The sequence below is a fragment of the Eptesicus fuscus genome, chromosome 7, assembly GCF_027574615.1.
Source record: "Eptesicus fuscus isolate TK198812 chromosome 7, DD_ASM_mEF_20220401, whole genome shotgun sequence".
NCBI lineage: Eukaryota > Metazoa > Chordata > Mammalia > Chiroptera > Vespertilionidae > Eptesicus > Eptesicus fuscus.
In genome coordinates, this window is record NC_072479.1 from 96,508,537 (window position 1) to 96,536,237 (window position 27,701).

Sequence of the window (27,701 nt, forward strand, 5' to 3'; positions counted from 1 at the left end):
CCTTTGGTATTTGTTCTTTAGTAATCTGGAATGGATTTTTGTGTATGGAATGAAGTAAGCCATCCAATTTCATTTGTTTTTCAAATGAATTGCGAGTTCAAGTACCATTTATTATATAGTCTTTATTTCATTTTATTTCCTCAATGATCTGAAGTGCCACCTCTATCATATAACAAGTTTTAATATATGTGTGGATTTGTTTCTGGACTCTTGGTTGTACCCATTGGTCAATTTGTCTATGCAGTCATCAGGCCCTCACCTTTTTCAGGAGTGTCTTGGCTATTTTAGGCTCTTGGCTTTCCATGTAAAGTTTAGAATTAGTTTTCATTAAAAATCTTTAAACATGTACAAAATTTAAAATATATGTAAAAATAGAATTAGCTATTAAAATAATATTAAATGTTGAAATTTAATATTAAATGTTAAAAATAGAATTAAATAAAATTTACTCATATATCCATCATGCAACTTCAGTTATCAATAGAAGTCAATTTTGTTTTATCTATGTCCTCCTTAACTCTATGCCACTCCTTCTAGTCCACAAATTGGGTTGTTTAAACAAATCTGATTATCAAATCAGTTCTTTTCTTTTATTAAAATTTATCTAATTTTTTAAATTATAGTTTACATTCAATATTATTTTGTATTAGTTTCAGGTGTGGAGCATAGTGGTTTGATAATCATATACTTTACAAAGTGTTCACCCTAATATTCCCAGTACCCAGCTGGTACCATACATAGTTATAACAATATTATTGACTATATTTCATATTCTGTACTTTACATCCCCATGACTGTATTGTAACTACCAATCGGAACTCAATTCCTTCTATTTCATCCAACCCCTCAAACCCCTCCTTCCCTCTGGTAACCATCAGTCTGCTCTCTTTATCAATAAGTCAGTTTCTGAATTAGTTTTCATTAAAAATCTTTAAACATGTACAAAATTTAAAATATATGTAAAAATAGAATTAGCTATTAAAATAATATTAAATATTGAAATTTAATATTAAATATTAAAAATATAATTAGCAAATAAAATTTGTTCACATATATCCATCATGCAACTTCAGTTATCAATAGAAGTCAATTTTTTGTTTTGTTTGTTCTTTTATATTGTTCTTTAGATTCCACATGTAGGTAAAATCATATCTTTCTCTGACTGACTTCTTTCACTTAGCATAATACCCTCTAGGTCCATCCATGCTGCTGCAAATTGTTAAGATTTTGTTCTTTGAATGATCGAGTAATATTCCATTGTATACATGTACTACAGCTTTTTTATCCACTTGCCTACTAATGGACTCTTGGGTTGCTTCCATAGCTTGGCTGTTGTAAATAACACTGCAGTGAACATAGGCTACATATATTCTTTTGAATTAGTGTTTTGGGTTTTTTTGGACATATACCCAGACGTGGAATCACTGGGACATGAGGCTGTTCCACTTTTAATTTTTTGAGGAACCTCTATACTATTTTCCATGGTGGCTGCCCCAAACTGCATTTCCACCAACAGTGCATGAGGGTTCTCTTTTCTACACATCCTCTTGAATATTCTTTGTTGATTTATTTATTTACTTTATTTTTTAATACATTTTTAAAAATTGATTCAGAGAGGAAGGGAGAGAGAGAAACATGAATGATGAAAGAGAATCATTGATCGGCTGCCTCCTCCATGCCCCCTACTAGGGATTGAGCCTGCAACCCAGACATGTGCCCTGAACTGTAATCGAACTGTGACCTTGTTCGTAGGTGAATACTCAGTCACTGAATCACCGTGGCTGGACTTTGTTAATTTATTGATGATAGCCACTCTGACAGGTGTGAGGTGATATCTCATTGTGGATTTAATTCGTATTTCTCTGATGATTAGTGATATTGAGCATCTTTTCGTGTCTATTAGCCATCTGTATGTCCTCTTTGGAAAAGTGTCTATTCAGGTCCTCTGCTCATTTTTCAATTGATTGTTTGGCTTTTTGGTGTTGAGTTGTATGAGTTCTTTTTAAATTTTAGATATTAACCCCTTATCACATATATCAATGTTTTCCCAATCAGTTGGTTGTCTTTTCATTTTGTTGATGGCTTCCTTTGCTGTGTAAAAACTTATTAGATTGATGTAGTCCCATATGTTTATTTTTTCTTTTTTTTCCCTTGCTCAAGAAGATATTTCAGAAAAAATGTTACTAAGAGAAATGTTTGAGATTTTACTGCCTATGTTTTCTTCTAAGATTTTTATGGTATTGAGTTTAACATTTAAGTCTTTAATCCGTTTTGAGTTTATTCTTGTATATGGTATAAGAAGGTGGTCCAGTTTTATTTTTTGTACATTATCTGTTAAATTTTCCCACCACCATTTATTGAATAGACTGTCTTTACCCTATTGTATGTCCTAACCTCCTTTGTCAAATATTAATTGGCCTTTTAAGCTTGGTTGTTTTTTTTCTGGGCTCTCTGTTCCATTCATCTGTATGTCTGTTTTTATGCCAGTACCAGGCTTTTTTGATTACTGTGGTCTTGTAGTATAGTTTGATATCAGGTAGCATGATTCCTCCAACTTTATTCTTCTTTCTTCAAGATTGCTGTGGTTATTCAGGATCTTTGGTGGTTTTATATAAATTCTTCGATTGTTTGTTCTAGTTCTGTGAAATACACCATTGGTATTTCGATAAGAATTGTGTTGAATCTATAGATTGTTTTGGGTAGTATGGACAATTTAACAATATTCTTCCTATCCATGAACATGGTAAGTGCTTCCATTTATTTGTATATTCTTCAATTTCTTTTTTCAGTGTCTCATAATTTTCTAAATACAGGTCTTTTACTTCCTTGGTTAAATTTATTTCTAGGTGTGTTTTTGTTTTCTATGCAATTGTAAATGGGATTGTTTTCTTAGTTTCCCTTTCTGTTAGTTCATTATTGTTGTATAAAAATGCAACTGATTTCTGGATATTTATTTTGTATTCTGCTACATTATTGAATTTACTTATCAGTTCCAGTAGTTTGTTGGTAGAATCTTTAGAATATCAAATCATTTCAATATCTCAGATATAAAATCACATTCTGTAAATAATTCAAAATGTGTCTCTATATGATACAACTTTAAAAAATTATACCACCACCCAGCTGGTGTGGTTCAGTGGTTGAGCATCTTGTCCTATGAACCAGGTGCTCACAGTTCCCATTCCCAGTCAGGGCACATGCCCTGGGTGTGGGCTTGATCCCAGTGTGGGGCATGCAGGAGGTAGCCGATCAATGATTCTCTCTCATCATTGATGTTTCTCTCGCTCTCTCTCTCTCCCTTCCTCTATGAAATCAATAAAAATACATATTTTTTTAAAAGGTTCATCTTTATCGCCGAAACCGGTTTGGCTCAGTGGATAGAGCGTCAGTCTGTGGACTGAAGGGTCCCAGGTTCGATTCCGGTCAAGGGCATGTACATTGGTTGCAGGCACATCCCTGGTGGGGGGTGTGCAGGAGGCAGCTGGTCGATGTTTCTCTCTCATCGATGTTTCTAGCTCTCTATCCCTCTCTCTTCCTCTCTGTAAAAAATCAATAAAATATATTTACAAAAAAAAAAAAAGGTTCATCTTTATCAAGTTGAACTTTAAAATATATTTTTCCAGTTTGAAGCAGTTTCTTCATTTTGTTTTTTAACAGTTTAATAAGAACCTAAAATGTATTAAACAAGCTAGTAATGCATTTTGAAAGTTCACCATATACTTTTTTTTTTTTTTAGCTTTTATCTCTTCTTTTTGAAGATTTGTTCAAAAAATTTAATTCTGAAATGAAGAAGATCGCAGACCAGGTGATCCCTAAGCAAAGAGCAGCCCAGTTTGATGTAGTCAAACACATGCGTCAAGACCAGATTACCAATGGCATGGTGAATGCCATTTCTACTGTAAGTCTTCAGTCATTGCAGGGGGTGGGGAGCCTTTTTTCTGCCAAGGGCCATTTGGATATTTATAACATCACTCGCGGGCCACACAAAATTATCAACTTAAAAATGAGCCTGCTATATATATCTGGTCAAACATTTAATTAACTCACCCCTAATGCGTTGGCAGGGCCAGACCAAATAATTTCTCGAGCTTTATATGGCCTGCAGGCCAGACAGTCCCTAGAGTTTTTTGTAAATCTATTCAGTAGAATGGAAATTTAAAATACTTTAAGAATCTACGTGTGGGGGGATATATATATATATATATATATATATGTATATATATATATATGTGTGTGTGTGTGTGTATCTTATACAATAAAGAGGTAATATGCAAATTGACCCTCACACCCTCACAAGATGGCTGCCTATGACCAGGCCGGCAGGGGGGTTAGTGAGGTACGACCGAACGACTGAACAAGCAGGCTGCGTGGGACAACCAGGCTGACAGGGGGGCCGTGAGGGGTGACCAGGCCGGCAGGGGTGGGCAGTGAGGGGCAACCAGGCCAGCAGGGGGGGAAATTGGGGGCGACCAGGCTGGCAGGGGGGGCAGTAAGGGGTGACCAGGTAGGCAGGCAGGTGAGGGATTAGGAGCCAGCGGTCCAGGATTGTGAGAGGCATGTCCACCTGCCGCTTTAGGCCCAATCTCCAGTTAGACATTCCCCAAGGGGTCCCAGATTGGAGAGGGTGCAGGCTGGGCTGAGGGGACCCCCTCCCCATGCACAAATTTCATGCACCAGGCCTCTAGTATATATATAAAAGCCTAAGCGACTGTTCGACCGTCCAGCCGGTAGCTATGATGTGCAATGACCACCAGGGGGCAGATGATCAACACAGGAGTTGTTGAGCTGCAGTGATTTGGCAGCTGTGTTTCTCAGGTGACGCACCTGGAACCAGAAAGGAGGGAGCCTGATTCTCGGTGCATCACCCGAGAACCACCCTCTCGTGATCCGGGACCCCTCGGGGGATGTCGAAGAGCTGGTTTCGGCCCAATCCCCGCAAGCCAGGCTAAGGGACCCCACTAGTGCACAAATCCATGCACCGGGTCTCTAGTATATATGTAAAAGGATGTTTACAAATCACAAATTTTCTACTTTGAAAGATAGTCTACAGTTTAAATGTTATCAGTAGGACTTTTTGTTGCTATATGACTTTTATTGCCAAATTATAGTTTGTATTATACGAGGCAATAAGAAAATAGGTATATTCTTTGTTTCACTATTAATAGTCATTCTTTTCATGTATACATTTCCCCATTTTTTTTCTATAATAAAATGGGCATATTACAAATAGGTTTATTAATGACAGCTTTTGTCCATAACATTACAAAATGTTTCATTTTATTGTAGGTCTATATTCCTCAAAGGGCTATCAGTTCTTCCTCACATAGAGATAAATTCAGGCCTCTGCAGCTGCTGTGTTTCAGAGCCTCTGGCTGTTCATAAAGGGTTATCAGATAGGTTCTTGCTCCTTTTCTTAAAGTGTAACAACTATAGGTCTATCTGATAAAGTCTGGTGTACGTTTTTGTATGCCAGACATAAAATTAGTTTTATGGATGGGATTTTGCCTCAACAAAAGAATAGTATAGTATTACACATTGATTCCCTTAATGAAAGAATTAATGGCAGATTTGCAGTCCTTGACTTTAGAAATTTGCAGTCTATGTGAGCAGCCCTTGCACTGACAGCTACATCTAAACCTGAGGAGAGCCAGGCCTTTGTGCCTATCTAGGCACATTTAGCTCTTATGGCCCAAGTTTGCCTGAAAGTAGATCCCCGGATATTTGAAGGGAAGCCTCGAGAGACCATTTAAACACATTTTTGTTAGTATTACTTTTCCTTGCTTTCCCATTATTTTCAGGTCATAATAGCTGATCTGAGTAATTCTTTTGCCTTTAAGGAATACTGCATTATCTCCCAGAGAAGACTGCTTATTAGAAAAGTCAGTAGCAGACCTTGTTTCAGTTGTACCCCAACTTGTAGGCAACCAGAAGATAGTCAGCTTCTAAAATTCTGTGTTGCCATTAGTAGAATATTTTCAACAAATAAATTTTCTCAGAAGAGCAGTTTTAGACCCTGTCTGTTCCTCTCTGCCCCTTTTGAAATACTCCTGCAGAATACTAGACCAAATTCTCTTGCTGAACATCTTGGCTTCACTCCCCATCTACTTCCCTTTTGCCAGAAGCTGCTGCCTTATTTCCGTCTGTGCAGAATATTTATTTACCTTACTCTTACTTTCTGGGCATAAGTCAGTTTATGAGGTTCATTCTCATTCAAAGCATAAAAGGAGTTAATAGGAAAAGCAGTAAAGACGTTAACTTATGGGATAAATGTATTTGCTTTATTTGCTTTGTAACGATAGTTTCTTAGAATTTAGCTCTTTTTCATGTTATGAAAAACTTGAGTTTTTGAAGTAATAGACTTTCACTGCAATAAAGATTAAATTTTCCCGAAACCGGTTTGGCTCAGTGGATAGAGTGTCGGCCTGCGGACTGAAAGGTCCCAGGTTCGATTCCGGTCAAGGGCATGTACCTTGGTTGCGGGCACATCCCCAGTGGGGGGTGTGCACGAGGCAGCTGATCGATGTTTCTCTCTCATCGATGTTTCTAACTCTCTATCCCTCTCCCTTCCTCTCTGTAAAAAATCAATAAAATATATTTTTAAAAAATTAAATTTTAATTTGTGACGGAGCACACTAAAGTCACATATTTTAATTTAAACAAAGCACCTCATCTGCTTCTAAAACCCTAGCAATTTTTCTATGAGGGATTTTAACCCAGGATCCATGAGTACTCCCTGGAGATTGAATGAAAAATTTTGTGTTCATGATCTATGTATGTTTTTCTCAAGAAACAGTCATAGATTTGATCAGATTTTCAAAAGAAAAATGAAGAACCACTGTTTGGCAAATGTCATTTTTTATTTTTATTTTTTCCTTTTGAATCAAAGATCATTGAATTATTTTGCTTTTTTAAAAATACATATTTTTATTGATTTCAGAGAGGAAGGGAAGAGGAAGAGAGAGATAGAAACATCAGTGACGAGAGAGAATCATTGATTGGCTGCCTTCTGTACACCCACAACCCAGGCATGTGCCCTTGACTGGGACCCTGCAGTCCTCAGGCAGATGCTCTATCCACTGAGCCAAACCAGCCAGGGCTTATTTTGCTTTCTTATGCATACTATTTTCTACCATTAATTCACGTTATCAATGACTTTAAAAGTTAACAGTTTCTAACCTTAATCTTTAAATTATCATTGAAAATATTTAATATGTGCAGTTAATATAACTATTAAGTAGTATATTTAATGTAATATATTTAACACATAGAAGATAAAATAAGTTTAATGTTCAAGATTTATTTCATATGGATCTATTTTAAGATTGACATGATAGCCACAGAGGAGATATAATATTTAATATGAATATATATGAAGGTTTTAGCCTTAATTAAGAAGCCTACAGTTTCTTCATTATCCCTGATAACTGCTATTAGAATCATTTTTCTGTTGCTATACTTTTCTCTAAGATGAATTTTGGAAGACATTTAAATAATGGCACATTCCAACATATGTAGAAATTGCTACTGTTCTCTAGTTAGCTTATTGCCTCAAGTGGAAATCTCTAGTTGAACTGACTTGTTTGGGATATAATTAGTTCTTCAGAAAATAACTGCTTTGATGTGATAAGGTTGATCCATCAAAGCATTCTAAGATGATTGATAGGTAATATTCATTAAATTTCTAGAAAACCCCAGCAAGTGACCTGGCTAATTTTTATTTTAATTGTGACATTTTGATTGCTGAATATAATTTTGTAAACATGTAGTTCCTACGATGAACTTCTCAGAGTAACTGGGAAATATTAGACAATTTATTAACAATCAGGGGTTTTGTGTCTTCTCTCTACAGGGAAATTGGTCTCTAAAGAGATTTAAAATGGACCGTCAAGGTGTGACTCAAGTGTTGTCTCGCTTGTCATATATATCTGCACTAGGCATGATGACAAGAATCTCTTCCCAGTTTGAAAAAACAAGAAAAGTGAGTGGTCCTCGATCGCTCCAACCATCTCAGTGGGGAATGCTCTGTCCTTCAGACACTCCTGAAGGAGAGGTAAGGTACCTGAGGAGTCTCTGTGCTGTGTCCGAGTTAATACCTGTTGGTGGTGGTCTGGTTCTGCTCCATTCCCCCAGGCCATATTCTTTTTTTGAGTCGGCCACTTATCGGGCCGAGAAGTATTAATGCAGCTTGTCAGGATAACATCAGTATCATTCCAGAATCAGTACCTACAGAAGCATTTGATTTAGTATCTCACCTAAATAGATACATGGGCCAAATTTTCTGGCTTGCTTAGTTAACCCAAGAATCCAACTATGCAATGGAGAGGAGACAAGAATGTGAAGGAAAATTGAGAGACACATTACTTTTGCTTATGAGGAGCTCTTTTTAAGCTTCTCCTTATTTTCTTTAGGTGTCCTTAGAGAACATCATAGTTGCAATTGCAGCCAACTGGGAGCGCACAGCCCAAGACCTAAAGTGGATTTCAATTCATTTATGTCGGATACACAAGCAGTTACCTAAACACTAAACCAACGAGTTTAAATAAGTATTCCCATAGCACTTACTGCTTCCTGTGTCCTGAGCCTTTCTCCTTCATGTTAGCCATTGTTGGTTTCACTTGATTGTATTAGTTCTAAATTGTAAAGTTCAGAAGGAAGGAACCTTGTTGAGTTCATTGATGTATGCCAAGCTCCTAGCACAGAGCCTTGTTCAGAGTGAAGGCCTCCTAAATATATGCTGAATGATTAAATGAGGTAATTATGACAAGTAAAAGATGTAAGTTCCAAAGTATAGGGATTTATTATGACTTGGGAGTGATGAGAAATTGTTTATGCAGGGGTATAATTTTTAGAAATTATTCTCCTAATTTTTCTTAAACCATATGAAATTTACACTAAAATTATGTAGCTTGTTAAATTTGCATTAAAAAAATCTTGAGCTTTGAAACTCTAAATTTCCTAAAGGTTGCTTCACTGACCCCGATGAGATACCTATTTTGTGCATCATTACAGTGGATGGTTTTTAATAATTGAAAATGCAATCTTTACTTGTCTGTTTGCTATATTATATATTTATTTATATTTTTGTTTTAGATTTTGGTTGTATAGAAGTTAAAATTTTTTTATTTTCTTTTTATTTTGAAATAATTTTAGACATGCAAAATAGTTATAAAATAAAAGAATTTTCATAATCTTTCACCTAAATTCCCCAAATGTGAGCATCTTAAATAACCATAGCATAGTTATCAACCTCATGAAGTTTACCATTGATAACAGTACTATATCCTATAGATCTTATTCAGATTTTGTCAGTTGTCCCACTAATGTCTTTTTTTCTGACCCAGGATTATACATTGCTTTCCATTGTCATGTCCCCTTAGTCTCTTAATCTGGAGCAGTTCTTCAGTCTTTCTTTGCCTTTTATGACCAAGAAGCTTTATAGAGTACTGGCCAATTATTTTGTAGACTATCTCATTTCAGGCCAGAAATTTTATGTGTCCGTATTTATCAATGTTTTTCTTTAATGTTTTTATATAATGCATCTTAATGACTATGATGTTCTATTGTCTGGGAATAACAATTTATGGAATAATTTTCTTTTGGGGATGGTGGTGTTTACGATGCTCTCATTATTTGCAGTTTCAAATAGTACAGTGCTAAGCATTTCTGTCACTCAATCTATGTATATACCCTTTCTTGTGACCTTAAGATACATCCCTCTGGTTATAGGGTATGTACTTTTTTTAAGGCTTTTTTATAAATTGCCAACCTGTCCCCTACAAGGTTGCACTGCTTTACATTGCATCAGCAAAAAGTCAAACTATTTTTGGACACAAACTGTACTTTGTATCACTAGTGTTCATTCTTAGAAATGACTATCTTTTGTTCTTTAGGCATGTGGTTTAGTTAAAAACTTGGCCCTTATGACGCACATCACGACTGACATGGAAGATGGACCCATTGTGAAATTAGCCAGTAACCTGGGAGTAGAAGATGTGAATTTATTATGTGGAGAAGAGCTCTCTTACCCAAATGTGTTTCTCGTCTTCCTCAATGGTGAGCATACTATGGAGACATGTTGATCATAAACAGTCTGTGGGAGAGGGGAAGCGAAGCCATTATTATTCATGTATTTAAAACACAAATATACTTTTACTAGTATCCTGGGCCCAGGTTGACCTTAATTTAAAGGTATGAAAATGGTAACAGAAATCATTATTCCATTGGCTGGATCATCCAGGTTCTGCAAGGATACCGCTATCAAAGCTAGAGGGTAACATTGCAAAGACTGGCTGCTTTCTGTACTTTTGCAGCTATCAGCATATGCACAGTGGAATAAGCCTCAACATGGTATCTTTAAGTTGAAGTTAAATATGTGTGGCATTCTGCAAAAATGAACAGATCAGCCCTGACAGTGAGTTGACTTATATTCCGTCACTTGATAATGGATTGTCAACAGCTGTGGCAAAAAGGTCCCTTTCCTTCCATTCATGCTCTAGTTGTTTCTTTCACCTACCCCTTGCTACCTCCTTCAGAGTCTTCCGAAACTCTTAGCAATATGTGCCTTGGTCTTTCTACTTGAGATTTGGTGGTTTGGCTGTTTGTCCCCCCACCATTGTGTTCCATGTGCTCATCCTGACCACTTAGCCCCGACACTCCTCTTCCTCCCGTTCTGGGAGGATTCAGTCCTTTACTGCATGGGCTGGTGAGTAGGAAAATGTTGATTAACTCACTGCCTTATTTAGTGTATCCCAGCAGCCAACATTGAGTGAGCTATTACTCTTCATTTTCTGCCAGTACCTCTCTGAATCCTCAAGCTAACCCTGGGAAGCGAAGTCTACTTTCCTTATTTCACAAATGATGATCATAACAAGAGCTATTTAATAATAGCAGTTACTAGGTGCTAGGCAGAGTTCTAAGTGCTTTACATAAGATCAACTCATTTACGCCTCACATCGGCTCTTTGGAAATGGTAGAGCCAGTGTTCAAACCCAGGGGGTCTGAATCCGAGTTTGTGCCTCCAGCATGGTGCTGACAGATGAGGAAAATGAGACTAATCTTTCCAGGGCTACTTTTCTAGCATCTGGTAGGGCTCACGCTAAACTCAGGCCCCTCAGTCTGCTCTTAACCACTCCACTCTGTTGCTTCCCTATAGCCTTGGAGACTGGCTAGAGGTGTTAACAGTATTTTCAAGTGACTTCTCATTGCTGCTTCTCATTTTTATTGGTTGTATATTTTAAATCCTCTTAGATTTCTTTTTTATTTCTGCTTAGGTAACATCCTGGGTGTTATTCGAGACCATAAGAAGCTAGTGAATACATTTCGACTGATGCGAAGAGCAGGATACATCAATGAATTTGTTTCCATCTCAACAAATCTTACAGATCGATGTGTCTATATTTCTTCAGACGGAGGAAGGTTGTGCAGGTATAAGTTGCTAAAAACAGTTTTCAAGAATCTCTTTATGTTTACTTTGGAAAGAAATAGACTTTTTTATTTTTGAATCTGCTTTAACTTCTTTCATTGTTAAGGTAAATTTCATTCAGTTAGCAAACACCTCGTGAATATGCATCCTGGGTACTGAAGATTCAAAGATTAATGTGTCTCTGCCGTCAGAGAGTTCAGTCTGCTGGCAAAAGCAAAAATAATTAATAACAACTATGCTAGTAGTAAATGATACCCATTATTTATTATTTTAATAGATGTTTTATATGTAAGGCTTTACCTTCAACCCTTTATGGTTCAATTATTATTTTCATTTAACAAATGAAGTGGGTTTTGTGAAACTACGTAACTTACCCAATGCTAGATACTGGTAGAGTTTGCTTTTTACTGGAAAGTCTTTGGAGTTTATTTGACTCCAACACTCATTTGTTTTACCCACTACGTTCTATCACTATAAACTGAGTTTTGAAGGATGAGTAGGATTGTGTTACTTGGAGGCAAGGAGGAAAGCTAAGGAATGGCAAGAAGAAAAATCATGGATTGTGGATTGTAGGGTGACAGGCACACATATTAAGTGCTTATTTGTGGCTGACCTGGTCCATTTAGGGGTCGGAAAAGCATTGGCATTTTCTAGGTTACTCCTTTAGGATTTTCATCTTTCCTTACATCTAAAATAATATGGCATAGTCTAAAAGAAAACGAATTCTTTCTTAGAAGTAATTTTATAATGGCATATCATAGATTTGGCAAGAAGAATTAGAATATACTGAGTAAAAGTAAAAGGTAACTGAAGTAGCTAAATGTGAACCTCTCCCTCTCCTACTGCTCTGTCATCACTTCTGGTCCCTTAACCTGAACTACTAGTAAACTGCAGCCCTTGAAGATTATTTCCACAAAAAGTTCACCCAGTTCATTTTTCAGCAACTTGTAATTGTACAGCTCCTCGTAACTTTAAAAGTGCTCATTAGTCCTCAGATGGTCATTTGGATGTTAGCGTAGGCTGCACAAGTGTCTGCTGGTGACTTGCTCCTCTGTAAGAGCTGCTTATCCAAATAACAGCAGCCCTGGACGTTTCAGTGCCGCATGCCATCCTTTGTGTCAGTGTTCCTCGTGGTGGCGAAGCCCTCAGAGGCAAATCAACACTGACAGTTACAGTTTAATCTACAGAACATGTAGACCAAAAGCTCTCTCTACCTTATACCCAGTACGCTGCTAAAATTACAAAGTGAAAAAGCTTTATTCTCTGCAAACTGACTGCCACTCTTTTTGGTCATGTGTAGCTTTAGGTAGTCTGCTCTGTAGCCCAGTGATGTTTATCCTAAAGCAGATCACTCTGAACAGCTGATATTCGTCAGGCCCTCACTACAAAATGCCATTGTAAACCTCAGTGACCGTTCTCTGCCTGCTGACTTCGTAGGTAGAAGATGACATATTTCCAGTATGAAATAGGAGATGCTTTTAGTATGATGCATTTACACAGTTTAAGATATGACACTAAAGAATTTATATCCTTTTTAGGCTTTACTTAGGATCATTTTTGAATTGCCTTTTTACTCAGAACCAAGCAGTTCCTAAGATACTTGGAAAAGCACTGGATGTGTATACATGTATCTGTGCACACATACAGACATGGGCTGATGTGTCTGTGCATGTGCATGTGAGAGAGAGAAAAGAAGCCTCTGTGCATTCACCTGTAAAAATTACCTGGTGTCCTCAAGCAATGCAGAAATAAGTTTGCTTATATTTACAGGTTCCCTCATTTCCCAATAGTAAACTTTTTTGCTGACTTAATTTTTCTGTTGAACTACTATGAATTTATTTTTCCATTCCAGACCCTACATAATTGTTAAGAAACGAAAGCCTGCAGTCACGAAAAAGCATATGGAAGAGCTGGCTCAGGGGTACAGGTAAGTGGCCGAAAGCAAAACTTCTGAGTCTCCTTAGTATTCATATGATATAATCAGCAGTAACATTATTTTATCTGAGCTTTTAAGAATAGTATCTTTTCACTTTTAACCCTTTAATTCCTCCTCACTAAATATATTAGCCTATTAAAAACCCATTTTTCACTATGTGAACTTGCTTGGATATTATAAAATACTTATCAACTTAGATCATGAGGATTCCAGATTCTTGGTGTAAATTAGTATACTATTAAGTGTTTGTAGTAAAAGACAGACTTTCATCAATATGTTGATATAGACACTGTGGGGCTCTCATCATATGGAGTTCCTAAAGTCATCAAAGATACTTTTAGATATGGGGACTGGATTGACAAGAATCACAGATGTTTTACTGATCAGTGATTTGTGATCATTGTAGGACCCAAGAATAGCATGTTTCAAGTATCCAATTGTTCTGATACTCTCTGGGAGAGAAAGGTGCTTTGGGTAAATGAAAGCCAGATCTTCCATTATTACATATATAATATTGTAATGAAATGCTTTTTTAGTAATGTATGTTTCACCAATATTTTCCCAGGAATTTTGAAGATTTCTTACATGAGAGTCTGGTTGAATATCTAGATGTGAATGAAGAAAATGATTGTAACATCGCACTCTATGAGCATACGATTAATAAGTAAGTAGGATCCATAACAACCATAAGTAAAACCTATCTGCTTATAGGAACTACCTTCTCTTTCCATTTCATCTTCAATTTTTCTATTGTGTGCTTTGCTAGAAGTATACTGTTTTATAATAAACCATAACCCATCATTTATCTCAATGTAAGACTATAACAAAATTGCGAACAAGTCATTTTTAGACTTAATTATCTTTCATATGCATTACACTTGGTATTTATATTTTAAAGGAATTGCTGCTCTGATTTTAATATTTAATTATTAACAAAATTGAACTAATGAATTAGGATAGAGGATTTTATCAGTGGACATTTGAATTCTTATTGTCAATGCAGGAATTCTCTACAAAGTATGCAGTTAAGGTGCCTCTAAACTTATGTGTAATATAAACATGAAATGGTGATATGTTTACAGTGTTTCTCCTAGAACAGTGGTATTTTTAGAAGCATTAGAGGACATTTATATAACTTGCTGTCTGCTGCATGTTACTGATGTGCTGCTTACCTGAAATGGGAATATATTGTTAAATAGGGAGTTTAATACTACCAGCTGATAACTATTTATGTCCTCTAGCAAGAAAGTACTTTTCTGTTTCCTGCTATCAAATGAAATATACTACTTTATTTTCGTCTAATTATAAGTTAGTTAATAATGCTTTCAATCAGAATTTTAATTCCTTAAAGGTATGAATCTCTCAAAGTACTTTTCCTCTCTCCTGACAAAGGTCTAACGTGTCTAAGAGGATTGGGGTTCATTCTATAACCCAACTAGAGACATAATTCAATACAAAAAAAGATCAATAAGCAGGAGGTCCTTTGTCATGTGTGTTGTAACTATTTTTTTATGATGGATTGGGTTATCTTGGATATTACTTCTCTTTACAGGTACTATAAGCCATTGAAATTATTAAAGTTATGCTTCAGAAACACTTGAGGAAGGCATAGACAGTCAACCACAGATCCTGGATGTGATATCTGTTACTTTCAGCAAAGACTTAAAAATAATTTGGCTGCTCTTTCTCATATATTTTCTGAATTGCTTGAACATTTAGCCAAAACTGAGTTTTCTGCAAAAATGTATTATGAAAGTAACAAAGATTCTGACACTTAGTACGTAAAGTCTTATTTTGTGTTCAATGTCTATAGTGGAGCTATCCAATAAAAATAAAATGCAAGCCACCTATGTAACTTAAAATTTCTAGCAGCCACATTTAAAAAGTAAAAAAAAAAACAACATGAAATTAATTTCAGTAATTTTATTTAACCCAATATATCTAAAATGTTGTCATGTCAACATGTAATCAGTATGAAAATATGGAGATATTTTACATTTTTTAAGATATATTTTATTGATTTTTTTACAGAGATGAAGGGAGAGGGAGAGAGAGTTACAAACATTGATCAGCTGCATCCTGCACACCTCCTGCTGGGGATGTGCCCACAACCAAGGTACATGCCCTTGACTGGAATTGAACCTGGGACCCTTGAGTCTGCAGGCCGACGCTCTATCCACTGAGCCAAACCAGTTAGGGCTTACATTTTCTATTAAGTTTTTAAAATCTGATATGCACTTAACAGCACATCTCAATTTGGATGCTAAATTTTATTGGAAATACTTGATCTGATCTCATTAACACAGTTGGAAAAAGTAGACTCACAAATGTTAAGTTGTTACAAACGTAACTAAAAGGTTTAAAATGATTGAACTAAGTTATTTCAATTTAAATATGAGTTTTAAAATTTAAGGTGATTAGCCCAGCCAGTGTGGCTCAGTGGTTGAGAGTAAACCCATGAACCAAGAGGCCACCGGTTCAATTCCCATTCAGGGCACATGCCTGGGTTACAGGCTTGATCCACAGTAGGGGGCGTACAGGAGGCAGCTGATTGATGTTTCTCTCTCATCGATGTTTCTGTCTATCCCTCTCACTTCCTCTCTAAAATCAATAAAATGTAAGGTGATTAAAATTAAGTAAAATTTAAAAATTCAGTCCTTTAGTCATACTAGTCTAACTTTTCAAGTGCTTAACAACTACAATTAACTAGTGGTTATGGCATTGGCCCCTCTAGGACTATAATAACTATTCTTAAAGGGGATGTATTTCTCCCTCTAAAATAGTGATATAGCCCTAGCTGGTTTGGCTCAGTGGATAGAGGGTCACCCTGCGACTGAAGAGTCCCGGGTTCAATTCTGGCCAACGGCACATGTCCAGGTTGCAGGCTCAGTCCCCAGTGGGGGGCGTGCAGGAGGCAGCTGGTCAATGATTCTCATCATTGATGTTTCTTTCTTTCCCTCTCCCTCTCTGAAATCAATACAGACATATTTAAAATAAAGTAAAATAAAATGGTGATGCAATTTTCTCATTGATCTAAGTTGGAAAAGTGAAGAAAAGCAAGTTACTTATCCACGTAGATGTTTTTGATCTGCATTTCTATATGCTCAATTAATAATTTCTTTATAAATGCTAGTTATTTTTATTAGTAGTTAGTATATAATAATACTTTTTTATATAGACATTCCGTACTGTTTTCCTTCTCTTGTATTTCTACAAGTAATAGAAACTTCTATCATTAAGAAATTTGTTTTGTTATATTTTATCAGTTTTGCTAGCATCAAATTTTGTTATTGAGGTTTTACTATATAAATTTATTATATATATTTATGTAAATTTAAATATTATTATCTAGATCCTATGGGGACTTAGATAGTAATATTTTCATACCCTTTCAGTGATATTTATTTTATCCTTGGTGCCTAAGATGTCTAATTCTTAATTGACTTGCTAGAGATACCACCCACTTGGAGATCGAACCCTTTACTCTGCTCGGAGTTTGCGCGGGCCTGATTCCATACCCTCATCACAACCAGTCCCCAAGAAACACGTATCAGTGTGCCATGGGGAAACAAGCCATGGGTAAGATTCCCTTCTTGAATTTGCTTCTAAATACTTGGATAAAAGACATGTCTTTATTCTTACTTCACTAGTATTGTGTGTCTGGCCAATCAGGCATTGCTAACACCTAAGTGTTACCAAACTCAGAGGGTTGCCTAAGGAATTCTGCAATACTTGCAGCTGCCCCTATCATGTCTAAAGCTTAAACAAAAATGGAGAAAACTTCTCTGAACTCGTCCCTCTGACTAAACAAAGGGACATACAGTAAATGTCACAGAATTATGAAGGGGTAAGTATGAAGAGAAAGCCCTGTGAAATGTAAGATGTTAATCCAGAGAGTTGGAAGAAAGAGCAGAAAACTCAAGGTTAAGGGTGGAGAGGAAGAGGAAATAAAGATGCATGGTGTGTATTAGAATGTATTTCGTAATTGTCTGGATGACAGTCATTGAACGCATTACATCCATGCAATTACTCCTATAGCTCCAGAAACGTCCAATTCTTGTCACAGAAACTGTTCTGAACTCATTTTCCTTTCTTCTTTATATTTTGCTTTCTTTTCATCCACCCATCTATTAATTTATCTATATATTTATCTATAACATTTATTGAGCATCAACTATAGATCAGACAGTGGGGCTGGAACCTGAAAATATAGAGATGAGGACAGAGCCCTGTCCTCAAGGAGTTCACAGTCTAGTAGGAGAGACTAACAAATAAAATGCTAATTCATATAGTATGATAAATTCTACAATAGACCCATAGCCAGAATCTAGGGGAAGAAGAGCAGAAAGGTCACTTAAGGTTAGAGAGTAGGCTGTTTCTGAAGAGAATTGAACTAAGTCTTAAAAGACACTAGTATCCTTATGAGTATGGATATTATAAGCAACCATTGCATGAGAAAGTCTTGCTACTTTGAAGTGGCTATTTAGTGTATTATAGGTGTAGAGATGCCATATATTAACAAGTTGGGCTTTTATCTTGAAGTTGCTACAAAGAGAATACCAGGCAAAAAAGTTTTGCTTATAAACATTTTGAAATGTTTTTTCAAAATAATTTGAATCCTAATAAATGTAATAAATTTTATTTTCACATATGTCTATGACATCAATATGACTTGTCTCTGATTTAAAGTATGGTATAAGGAACTTAATTTAAAAAACCTGTAAGAGGTTTTTGCATTGTTTGGTTTACAACCAGAATGCAGTTAGCTCTCAGTTACTAAGAATCAGCTGCAATTGACTATAATTTGACTATTAAGGAATTTTATTTCTCATTATGGATAAAGAGACTGTATTTCTTTTCAAGTTTTTATATTGCCCTTTGGTTGAAGAAATAAGAAGCATGTTGTCCTGCTACCATTTACCTGAATGATGTAATGCCTCGACAGTTCAGAATAATTCCCAGTGGGAAAATCTAAACAGCGGCTCATCAATTTAGCCTTTCCCATTCATCCTCAGCTGCAGCATAGGCTGATTTCCCGCTTGTGCCTCTGACTTGCTAACAAGTTGAAATATACAGTACTGAACCCTGTGTGTCATGAAAGGGCTATCACTTCCATTGGGTTTACCAAACCATTTTGTTTCATGATGTGAATCCCAGCTGAAACAATACACCTTTTGTGTAGAACCTTCAGCAGAATTAACGGAAGACTAATCACTTCATCGCTAATGCCACTCTTCAGTGTGTTTCTTTAGTGTGTTTGTTTGAAGATTGAAATAGAAAGGGCTGCATCTATCTCCACTTATTGAATGGTATGTGTGTGTTTTTAAAATAAGAGACTTGAAGGAAAGAAATAATATTTTTATTTTTGTAACTTCTCTCTCCACTCCCCGCCCCCCTCCCCCCCCCAAAGCCTTTATTTTGTGGCCATGAGTATCTGAAACATTCGGTTAGTTACCACACACAGTTAAGCAGGATCAGTGTGTACAGAAAGCCAATTCAGTGTCTGTAGAGTTCTTTTGTAGTTTTCTGTGTGAAGGTTTTTTTTCTCGTTTTGTTTTGAGTGTCATTTGCAATTCATTGTCTGTGTTTTCTGAGGTTGGTGTATTCAGCTGCTCTGACCCTGGGTCCTGCACATTTAGCTCCTTGGATACAATCCTCTGACGTTACTGCTGACGCTAGGAAGACAAAAGCCGCTGAATATCTTAAGTAATAAAAAAAAAAAGCCTTTGTTACTGTTTGTTATTATAAAACACCTGACTGGAAAGAAAAGCAGAGAGATAAAAGTATGTTTAAAGTTGGCACATAATGTGGCCACATTTCTCTTTGGACACTGAAATGGCTGCAGAAGTCTTGAGCGAGGTCTATATGAACAAATCACAAAAGGGGAAAGGCTGACAGAGGGCGAAAACCCGCAGCAGAGACCTGGCTCTCTAAAGCAGACCCAGCACTTTGAGTTGGGTTTCTCTGAGTCATTTTAATTCTATGCAGTCTTGACAGCTGATAAGTCAAAGGCGCACTTTCCCATTTTAAATATGCACTGAAGACTATATGCTGTTCATCCATTAGTCCATGTGGAAGGTGGAGGACAGTAGCCCAGAATGAATTCACTGAATATTCTAGCCACTCTGGAAAATGTGCTGTCTGCCTTTCACTACAAACTCCTCCCATTGAACAGAGTAAAGAAATGAGTGAAAGTCATTTTCTGTCACTACGAAGGAGACCAAAACTAGCACAAACCAGAGACTGAAAGCCTTACCTTATACATGAGAGAGAGCTGACTTTAATCCAACATGAAACACCAGCAGAGGGTGTTTCTTACATTTAAGGTTCTAATAAAGTTTCCATACCGCATCTTACTGTGCTATTGAGCAGCACCTCCCTTCCATGGCTACGGCTCTGTTTGTTGTGACATGGTTCAGAGCAAGAATCAAGGAGACGCGTGTGGACGTGGCGAGGTCTCCAGGTCACTCACTGCTACAAGTAAAGACTGTGTGTTGGAGCTGCATTGTATGTACTCTCCCTGGCACCAGACGCCAAGTTCACATGACTCACGCTTTCTTATCTGCCTGTTTTATTAGTTGGCAGCCCTCTAATGGGACAACTTCTCCTGTTTAAAAGGATCTTTCAGTCATTATCAGCTCTGTTAATAAATATGCATCACATACCTCCCCTAGTCTTGGCTTCTTCTCACCACCCCCTCCCCTTCAGTTTCAGATTGCTGGCACTTTTTTTTCTTTTTTAACTCAGGACCTAATGCAGCTTCTAGTTTTGTCGTTGTTTTCAATAGATTCCATTCCTAAGCAGATAGTCTCCTTTCTTGTATTTCCCACTTAACAGTAGGATGGGATGTCTGGAGATATTAAAAACACAAAATATTCAAAGATCCTCCTAAAATTTTGTTTTATTTTACATTTCCTCCCCCACTTTCTTGTTTGAAATTTTAAAATGAATTCTTTACCCATTCAGGGGTACAAAAATGAAAAGATGTCTTGCTCAATTTGTCCTTGGCAATTCTTGTTTTAGAATTCTGCTATTGGTTCAAAAATAATTAAAGTTGTTATTAACTAATTTAGATGTAAGCTGATAAAATATTTCTTGCAACTAGTGTGTTAACAATGCGTACTTATGGAGGTGAAATTAAAGTGCAGTATATAGGTCAGAGTTGGAGATAGAATGGATGATATTGCAGAATGGGTGATATTGCAGGGTGAATATATACTTTTATTACTACTATTATTAATATTAGTCATGATGAATGTTGCCACTTATTGAATACCCAAATGATACATGTGCATTTCTTCTTGTATTCATAATAGTAATGCTGTCAGATAAAATGCATGCCTTTTTTGTTTCTGACAAGGCAACTGAATTTTTAAAAGATTACATCTGTGCAGTGCCATCTATAAAACTTACTAAAATTCTTCTCAACTGAAGCTAATTTCTTCCCTCACTTTTTCCTATTCCCTGTGGATCATGATCCAGGTGCCTTTCCTGTTAGACTGTAGATTCTGAGCTCCTTGAGGACAGGGACTGTGTGTTCTTTATTACTGCAGCACAGTGCCAGCTTAAGTAGGTACAGCATAGGAAGTAATGTTTCCACAATGAATGAATGAATCTTTGAGCACATTAATCTGGTTAAGAAATTAGGTGATGTTTTTAAAAGAATCTTTGAAACAAACTAACTTGGAAGGCTTATACAGACTGATTTAAGACTTACTCTAAAGCCACAGTAATGGAGACAGTATGATATTGACATGAGGGTAAATATGTAGATCAATGGAACAGAATTAAGAATCTAGCAATAGACCACATATTTTTGGGCAATTGTTTTTTGATGAATGTGTCAGGGTAATTCAGAGGAAAGGAAAATTTTTTCAACAAAATAAAATGTCTCTGTATATCTATGTAGAATAAAATGAGTATCATCTACCTCATACCATACAAAAATTAACACAAAATGAATCAAGCCCTAAAAGTAAGAGCTAAAATCATAAAACTTACAGAAAGAAATGAGCAAAAACCTTCATAATCTTGAATAACTTAATATTTATTAGATAAAATATGAAAAGCACAAACTATAAAAAAGAAAAAAGTGAATACTTGGACTTTCTCAAAATTAAGCTTTTGCTTTTTGAAAGACACTGTTAAGAATATGAAAGAGACCTTAAACCACATAATGGGAGCAAGTTATTTGCAATACATCTATCTGATAAAGGATTTGTATCCAGTATGTAGAAAGAGCCCTTTCTAATAGGACAACTCAATTAAAAGATAGGAAAAACAAAAACCAGACATTTCACAAAGAGTAATAGGAATGATCAATAAGTCCATGAAAAAATACTCAATATTATTAGTCATCAAGTAAATGTAAATTAAAACTGAGATACCACTACATACTCATTAGAATGACTAAAGCAAAAAGACTGACATATTGTGTTGGTTAAGATGTGGAGCAACCAAAATGCTCATACACTGCTGGTGAGAATGTAAAAAATTAGTTTGGAAAATTCTTATGCAGTTTATTCAAGTTAACCCCACCCTTACCAAACCACCGAGAAATTCCACTCCTGTGTATTTACTCAAGAGAAATGAACACACAAAGACATGTGCATGAAGGTTCAGAGCAGCTTTATTCACAATATCCCAAGAGTGGAAGCAACCCAAATCCACCAGTAGGTGAATGGATAAACAAAATGTATATTCATACAATGGAGTAGTACTCAGCAATAAAAAGCAATGATCTGTGATACACCCAACCACATGGGTGAATCTCAGAATCATTATGTTAAATGAAAGAAGCAGCAGAAGAATATACATATTGCATTTTTCCATTGATGTAATGTTCTAGAAAATGCAAACTAATCCATATGATAAAATCAGATTAGTGGTTGCCGGGGCCAGGGACAGAGGCAGGCCTTTGGGATAGTTGGAAATGTTCTAGATCTTAATTGTGGTGGTGGTTTCACAGATGTATATATCTGTCAGAACTCATCAATTGAAGTTTATTGTATTCAATAATGTTGATTAAATGAAGGGAAATTGGGCAAAGGAAGACAGAAAAATAATTAAATGCATGAAACTTTATTTTTTTTCAGTATACATTTTCTTTGCTAAGTGCATTCTTACTAACCGTTTTCATCCCACCTTAAGCATAAACTTCTTCACTATTTTAAAATACATTTGGATACCTTGCTGTGCCAACTTGTGACTTTTTAAGAAAGTTATGATCAAGAAAATAGGACTTTGTAAGAAAAATTATGCCCTGATAGTACAAAATTGACATCATTGGTGACCTACAGTTGTGGCAAAATGGGCTGTAAAAGAATAATTTAGCTTATAGATATTCTTATTGTTAATATTCTATATAATAAAAGGCTAATATGCAAATCAACTGAATGGTGGAATGACCGGTTGCTATGATGCACACTGACCACCAGGGAGCAGATGCTCAATGCAGGAGCTGCCCCCTGGTGGTCATTGTGCTCCCACAGGGGGAGTGCCGCTCAGCCAGAAGCCCTGAGCTGGGCTCACAGCTGGCGAGCGCAGCAGTGGTGGCGGGAGCCTCTCCTGCCTTCGCAGCAGTGCTAAGGCTGTCCAACTGCTGGCTTAGGACATCCCCCTAAGCCATCAGTTGGACATTCCCCAAGGGCTCCAGGACTGCGAGTGGGCGCAGGCCAGGCTGAGGGGCTCTCCGCCCCCCCCCCACCACCACCACCAAGTGCACCGGGACTCTAGTATATATATATATAATGTTCTTTTTAAGGAAGCTGAAAACATTAATAGTGCTTGGTACAGAATTAGATATAGGGATGATGGGTATAAAAATCACTTGGTGTCAAAATGCTAATGTTAATAGAGACATTCTAATTTGAACATGTGCTTCACCCAGACTAGTCTTATAATTTAATTTCTGTATGACATTTTCCTCAAAAAGCTTATTATTGGCAAAGTAGCTAGCTAGTCCGTTGTAATTTTTATAATAATTATATGGGGTATGGTGGCATTTTGAAGTGTTTCATTTTGATAAATTATGTTTTAACCTGCATACCACTGTCAGTGCTGCTAAAAATGGATTTACTTGTATATTCCTTCAATTTCTTTTAAAAGCCTTTAAAGAAAAATTTCTGATGCGATCATAAGCACCAAACATTTGCTAAACTGTGTTGCTGTGCATCCATTCAGTGGTCAGTTGTAATGTTCAAGAATTATGTTCTGGGCCTGATGAAATTTACAACTGGATCCAGTCTCTTTCATCATTGTTTAGAGGTGCAGCCATTATGCTCCCCTGCTGCATAATAATGCTTGTCTCGGGTTTCAGAAGACATGTTTGGCAGCCTGGTGGGACAGTGGCTAAAGTATACAATTGGAACTGAAATCTCAACATAAATTTTAAATGATTTCATGTAAAAGGACAAACTTACTGCCAGTGAACTTTACCATGGTCCGAGCAGCAGTGATTTTATTCCTAAAACAGTAAGCGATCTATTACCAGGTATCCTGTCCCTTTTATTAGTTGACACTAAAATAACAAATTAATTGGCAATGTATAGTGTAAATTGGACAAAAAGTTCATGGGGTTTTCAGTTTAGCTATTGTTTTTCAGCTGAATTTTGATAAATTTTCTAGAGATTTAAGCACAAATATATACTGTAGTAAAGAATATAATGCAGTTCTTCAATTTCATTTTCTTGACATTTGTTTAGCATCTATAGTGAACCCAGCAATGTACTAGGTGCTTGTTTCTTTAGTACTCTACAGATTTCAGAATTTCTTTCATCACATCTGAATAGGTTATTTTCATCCCTGAATTGAAATCACCATTGATTTAATGACATGAGTACAGAGAAAAAGGTAAAGGAAGTAGTGAGTTTTAGTGTTGGCTTGCCTTAGAGCTTAACTGCATTAAATGGCACATAGGCATCTTGGGGTATGTGGGTGTTGTGGATGTATCGCTGTGGAAGCACATGCAAGAGAGAGACTTCTTAGCTACTCAAGGGGGAAAAGAAGAGAGACTCCAGAGAAGTTAAAGAGGCTCAGGGGCCCACACTCAAGCTCAGCAGTAGGGTAAACATGAGTTTCCCAGTTCTAAGGTCTCTGAGTAGTAGCAAGCCCCTGAGAGTGAAAGCTTTTTTTTTTCCAGGCAGGTCCGTGAACCCTAATAAACCCCTAGAGGGAAAAGGGAGAGGCGGGTAACACTCGGATTTAATTTCATTTTTAGTTGACAGTAATACCTTTTCAAGGTCCAATCAGATGGACAGGCTGATTGCTAATGAGGGAAGAGCCCATCCCTGATTCAGCGGGACCTTAAGGGAAGGGCATGTCCTTTTTATCTCCACTGCTGGGCAGAGTAGGTATTTAACTGCTTAATAAATGAATGGTTAAGCAAATGAATAAGCCTGTTCTCCTCTGCTTTCACTTTCTTCTTCTCCATTGTTTCTCCTAGTTTCTTTTTCATTTAAAACTTTTATAATTGTTGGTCTCTTTGTATGTTTGTCCCCCTGTATGACTCCTTGCCTCAGCCCAGGGTGTCGTTCTCCAGTTACCTTCCCCCAGCAACTGGACATATGCCTGGAGTATAGTAGAACCCAATACAGAATTGTTGACTTACTTACTATATTAACCAATGGAGACTAAAATTCCTCAACTGGGATTAACTATAAATCTAAAGCCTGAAATTATTTAGATTAGTATACCTGAGTGTGGTTTTTCTTCTTTTTTGGGTGGAATTTTAATATTGATGAGAAAAAAATGCTTTTAAAAGTTGTTAGCCACTATGAGGGTATTGCTTTTGAAATGTTTGACCTGAAGATTTTCTTCATTGCAATTAGTGAAATTAATGTGTTTATCACTGTATTCATTGCTGCCTAATTGTTTGACATAATAGAATATTGCATTTTGTTTTTTTCAATGTCAATGAAGGTACCATTGGATATAACCAGCGGAACAGAATTGATACTCTCATGTATCTGCTAGCATACCCACAAAAACCTATGGTTAAAACAAAAACCATTGAGTTGATAGAATTTGAGAAACTGCCAGCTGGACAGAATGCGACAGTTGCTGTGATGAGTTATAGTGGCTATGATATTGAAGATGCTCTTGTTTTAAACAAGGCCTCCCTGGACAGAGGTAAGTGAATTTTCAAAGCTCTGACACCAAAAGTGCTTGGTACAGAATTAGATATAGGGATGATCAGTGTAAAAATCACTTGCTGTCAAAATGCTAATGTCAGTTTTAAGTGATTATAATTTTATGATATACAAACAAGAGGCAGTTATATTGTGTTGATTTTTTTTTAATGAACATTATATAGAGGTAGTTTGTTAAATGTATTATTCAATAATCTTTTTTCTTTCTTATTTTACTTTATTGGTGACTTGAGGCAATTCCTCAACAGAAAAGATGTAAGAATTTGTTAGTTTTCCAGCAGAAATTATAATAAATGAAATACTTTTTTTAATATATCTAGATATATATTCAACAATAAACCTGTTTGGTAGGGTGGTAGCAATATTTGTAGGTACCTAGTAAAAGGCTATTTTATTTATTGTATATCTCAACCCCATAATGTTAGACCTTCTTGTTGGCAAAATGGTGAAAGTTTAAAAATACACATATTTCAACCCTGACTTACAGTTTTTACTATTTTCTTTCTCAGTTTCTTGATAATTTGCTTTTGCAGGTCACCACTTAATGGTTTGTTAGCCATCACCTGATCTGAAGTCTGACTTGTCTCTTCATAATCTGTATTTCTTTTTCTGCTCTCTGGCATACCCACTCTGCCTTCCCTTCCCTCTTTGTAGTTGCTAGGCAGCCATAATAGTACTCCTAGACATGTGTCTTTGGCATTAATGTTGGCTGCACTTAATTTATGCCTCTTTTTTTTCCTCCAAATGACAACAGCCATGCTTTTAAACTGGATGTTTTCTTTTCTGATTAACTGGTAACGTTTATGTGGAAATCTGAAGACTTTGTGATATCTGTCAGAAACTCCACAGCACAATTTAACGATTAGAGTTTACTGTCCACTAGCTTTGAAGCTACCACCTGTAAATAAAATGTCCATTTACCCTTAGAAGAAAACACTTCTTGATTTCATGCAGTTCAGATTCACACTGCACTCCAGCATGTTGCAGTTAATGGCCATTGTACAAAATCTGAAGATCATGTAATGTTTCCAGAGTAGCTGTCTCTTGGAGCAGAGTGTATTATGACCATACACAATTAACTAGGAGCCATAATGACTAAGACCTTTTTCAAAGATACACAAATGTCTTCATTAAACAGTCACCTTCATATTTAAAAATTACATTAGAGCACAAATAGTTTATTTAGAAATCTACTTTTCCCTGATTGATTTTCTAAATTCACATTCTTAGATTTCTTGAAAGTGTTCTGCTTTTGCTGGAGAATTTTAAATGAAGGATTTTACAGCCATGCATGTATTTCATCAGCAATACCTAGCATTTAACCCTGAGACATTTTCCTATTTAAGTAAACTCTTGGCTTGGCTCAGTATGTCCTGAAGAGATTAGAGAGAAAATCCAGTTTAAAATAACTGTATGGGGTGATTGGCGGGGGGGACAGCCCTGGCCAGGTGGTTCAGTTGGTTGGAGCCTCATCCTGTACAACAAAAGATTGGGGGTTCAAGTCCCCACCAGGGCATATACCTAGATGGTGGGTTTGATCCCTAATTGGGGTGCATACAGGAGGTAACCAATGGACGTTTCTCTCTCTCTCTCCCTTCCTCTCTAAAATCAACGAAAACATGTCCTTGGGTGAGGATTACACACAAAACAATCAATTAAAAACATTTTTTTTTTTTTAAAGAAAAGAAAATCTGCTTGACCAAAGCAAGGTGGGAGAAAAAACAAATCAGTCAGAAAGCCTTGGGAAAATATATTTAGTGTTGAAGGAATGACAGCTGTTTTGGGCAACGCTATAGCTGATGAATCTTTTTGTGCGATTCAGTGGTTGAGTTTTTTGTCCCATATGAAGGTGTTCTGTTCATTTTGCTTATTTTTATTAATGTTTAGATTGTTAGTTAGTCTCAGGCCTTTTCCTTCATCCACTAAATAAATGTGATCTAAAAATATAATCAAAGTAAACTAATCTTCAGGATAGAGCTGAACTATTTCTGCCATTAAAGTCATTTGATTGCTTCTTTTCATTTTCTGTGCTCTTCTAAGAAAAACTAATTTTGTATGTGCTTCTTTGGGACTTCCTCTACATGCTAATATCAGAAAAAGAAAAACTTTCCAGAGAAGGTTAGCAAAGTTATGCATCAAAATGATTTGTAGGAGAAACCCTGGATGATCAGTAGACTTGGTCTGTCTCAATTCT

At 36.4% G+C, this 27,701-nt stretch overlaps 1 protein-coding gene across 1 annotated transcript in view; it reads left to right on the top strand.

Moving 5' to 3' along the window:
- Positions 1–27,701, top strand: part of POLR3B (RNA polymerase III subunit B) — a 99,176-nt gene that overhangs the window by 37,734 nt on the left and 33,741 nt on the right. The window contains exons 13-20 of the mRNA XM_054719444.1: positions 3,737–3,898; positions 7,850–8,050; positions 9,891–10,053; positions 11,271–11,424; positions 13,275–13,349; positions 13,924–14,022; positions 16,810–16,937; positions 25,278–25,487. Of these exons, the coding sequence (XP_054575419.1) occupies positions 3,737–3,898; positions 7,850–8,050; positions 9,891–10,053; positions 11,271–11,424; positions 13,275–13,349; positions 13,924–14,022; positions 16,810–16,937; positions 25,278–25,487 (1,192 nt within the window). The remainder of the gene's footprint in view (positions 1–3,736; positions 3,899–7,849; positions 8,051–9,890; positions 10,054–11,270; positions 11,425–13,274; positions 13,350–13,923; positions 14,023–16,809; positions 16,938–25,277; positions 25,488–27,701) is intronic.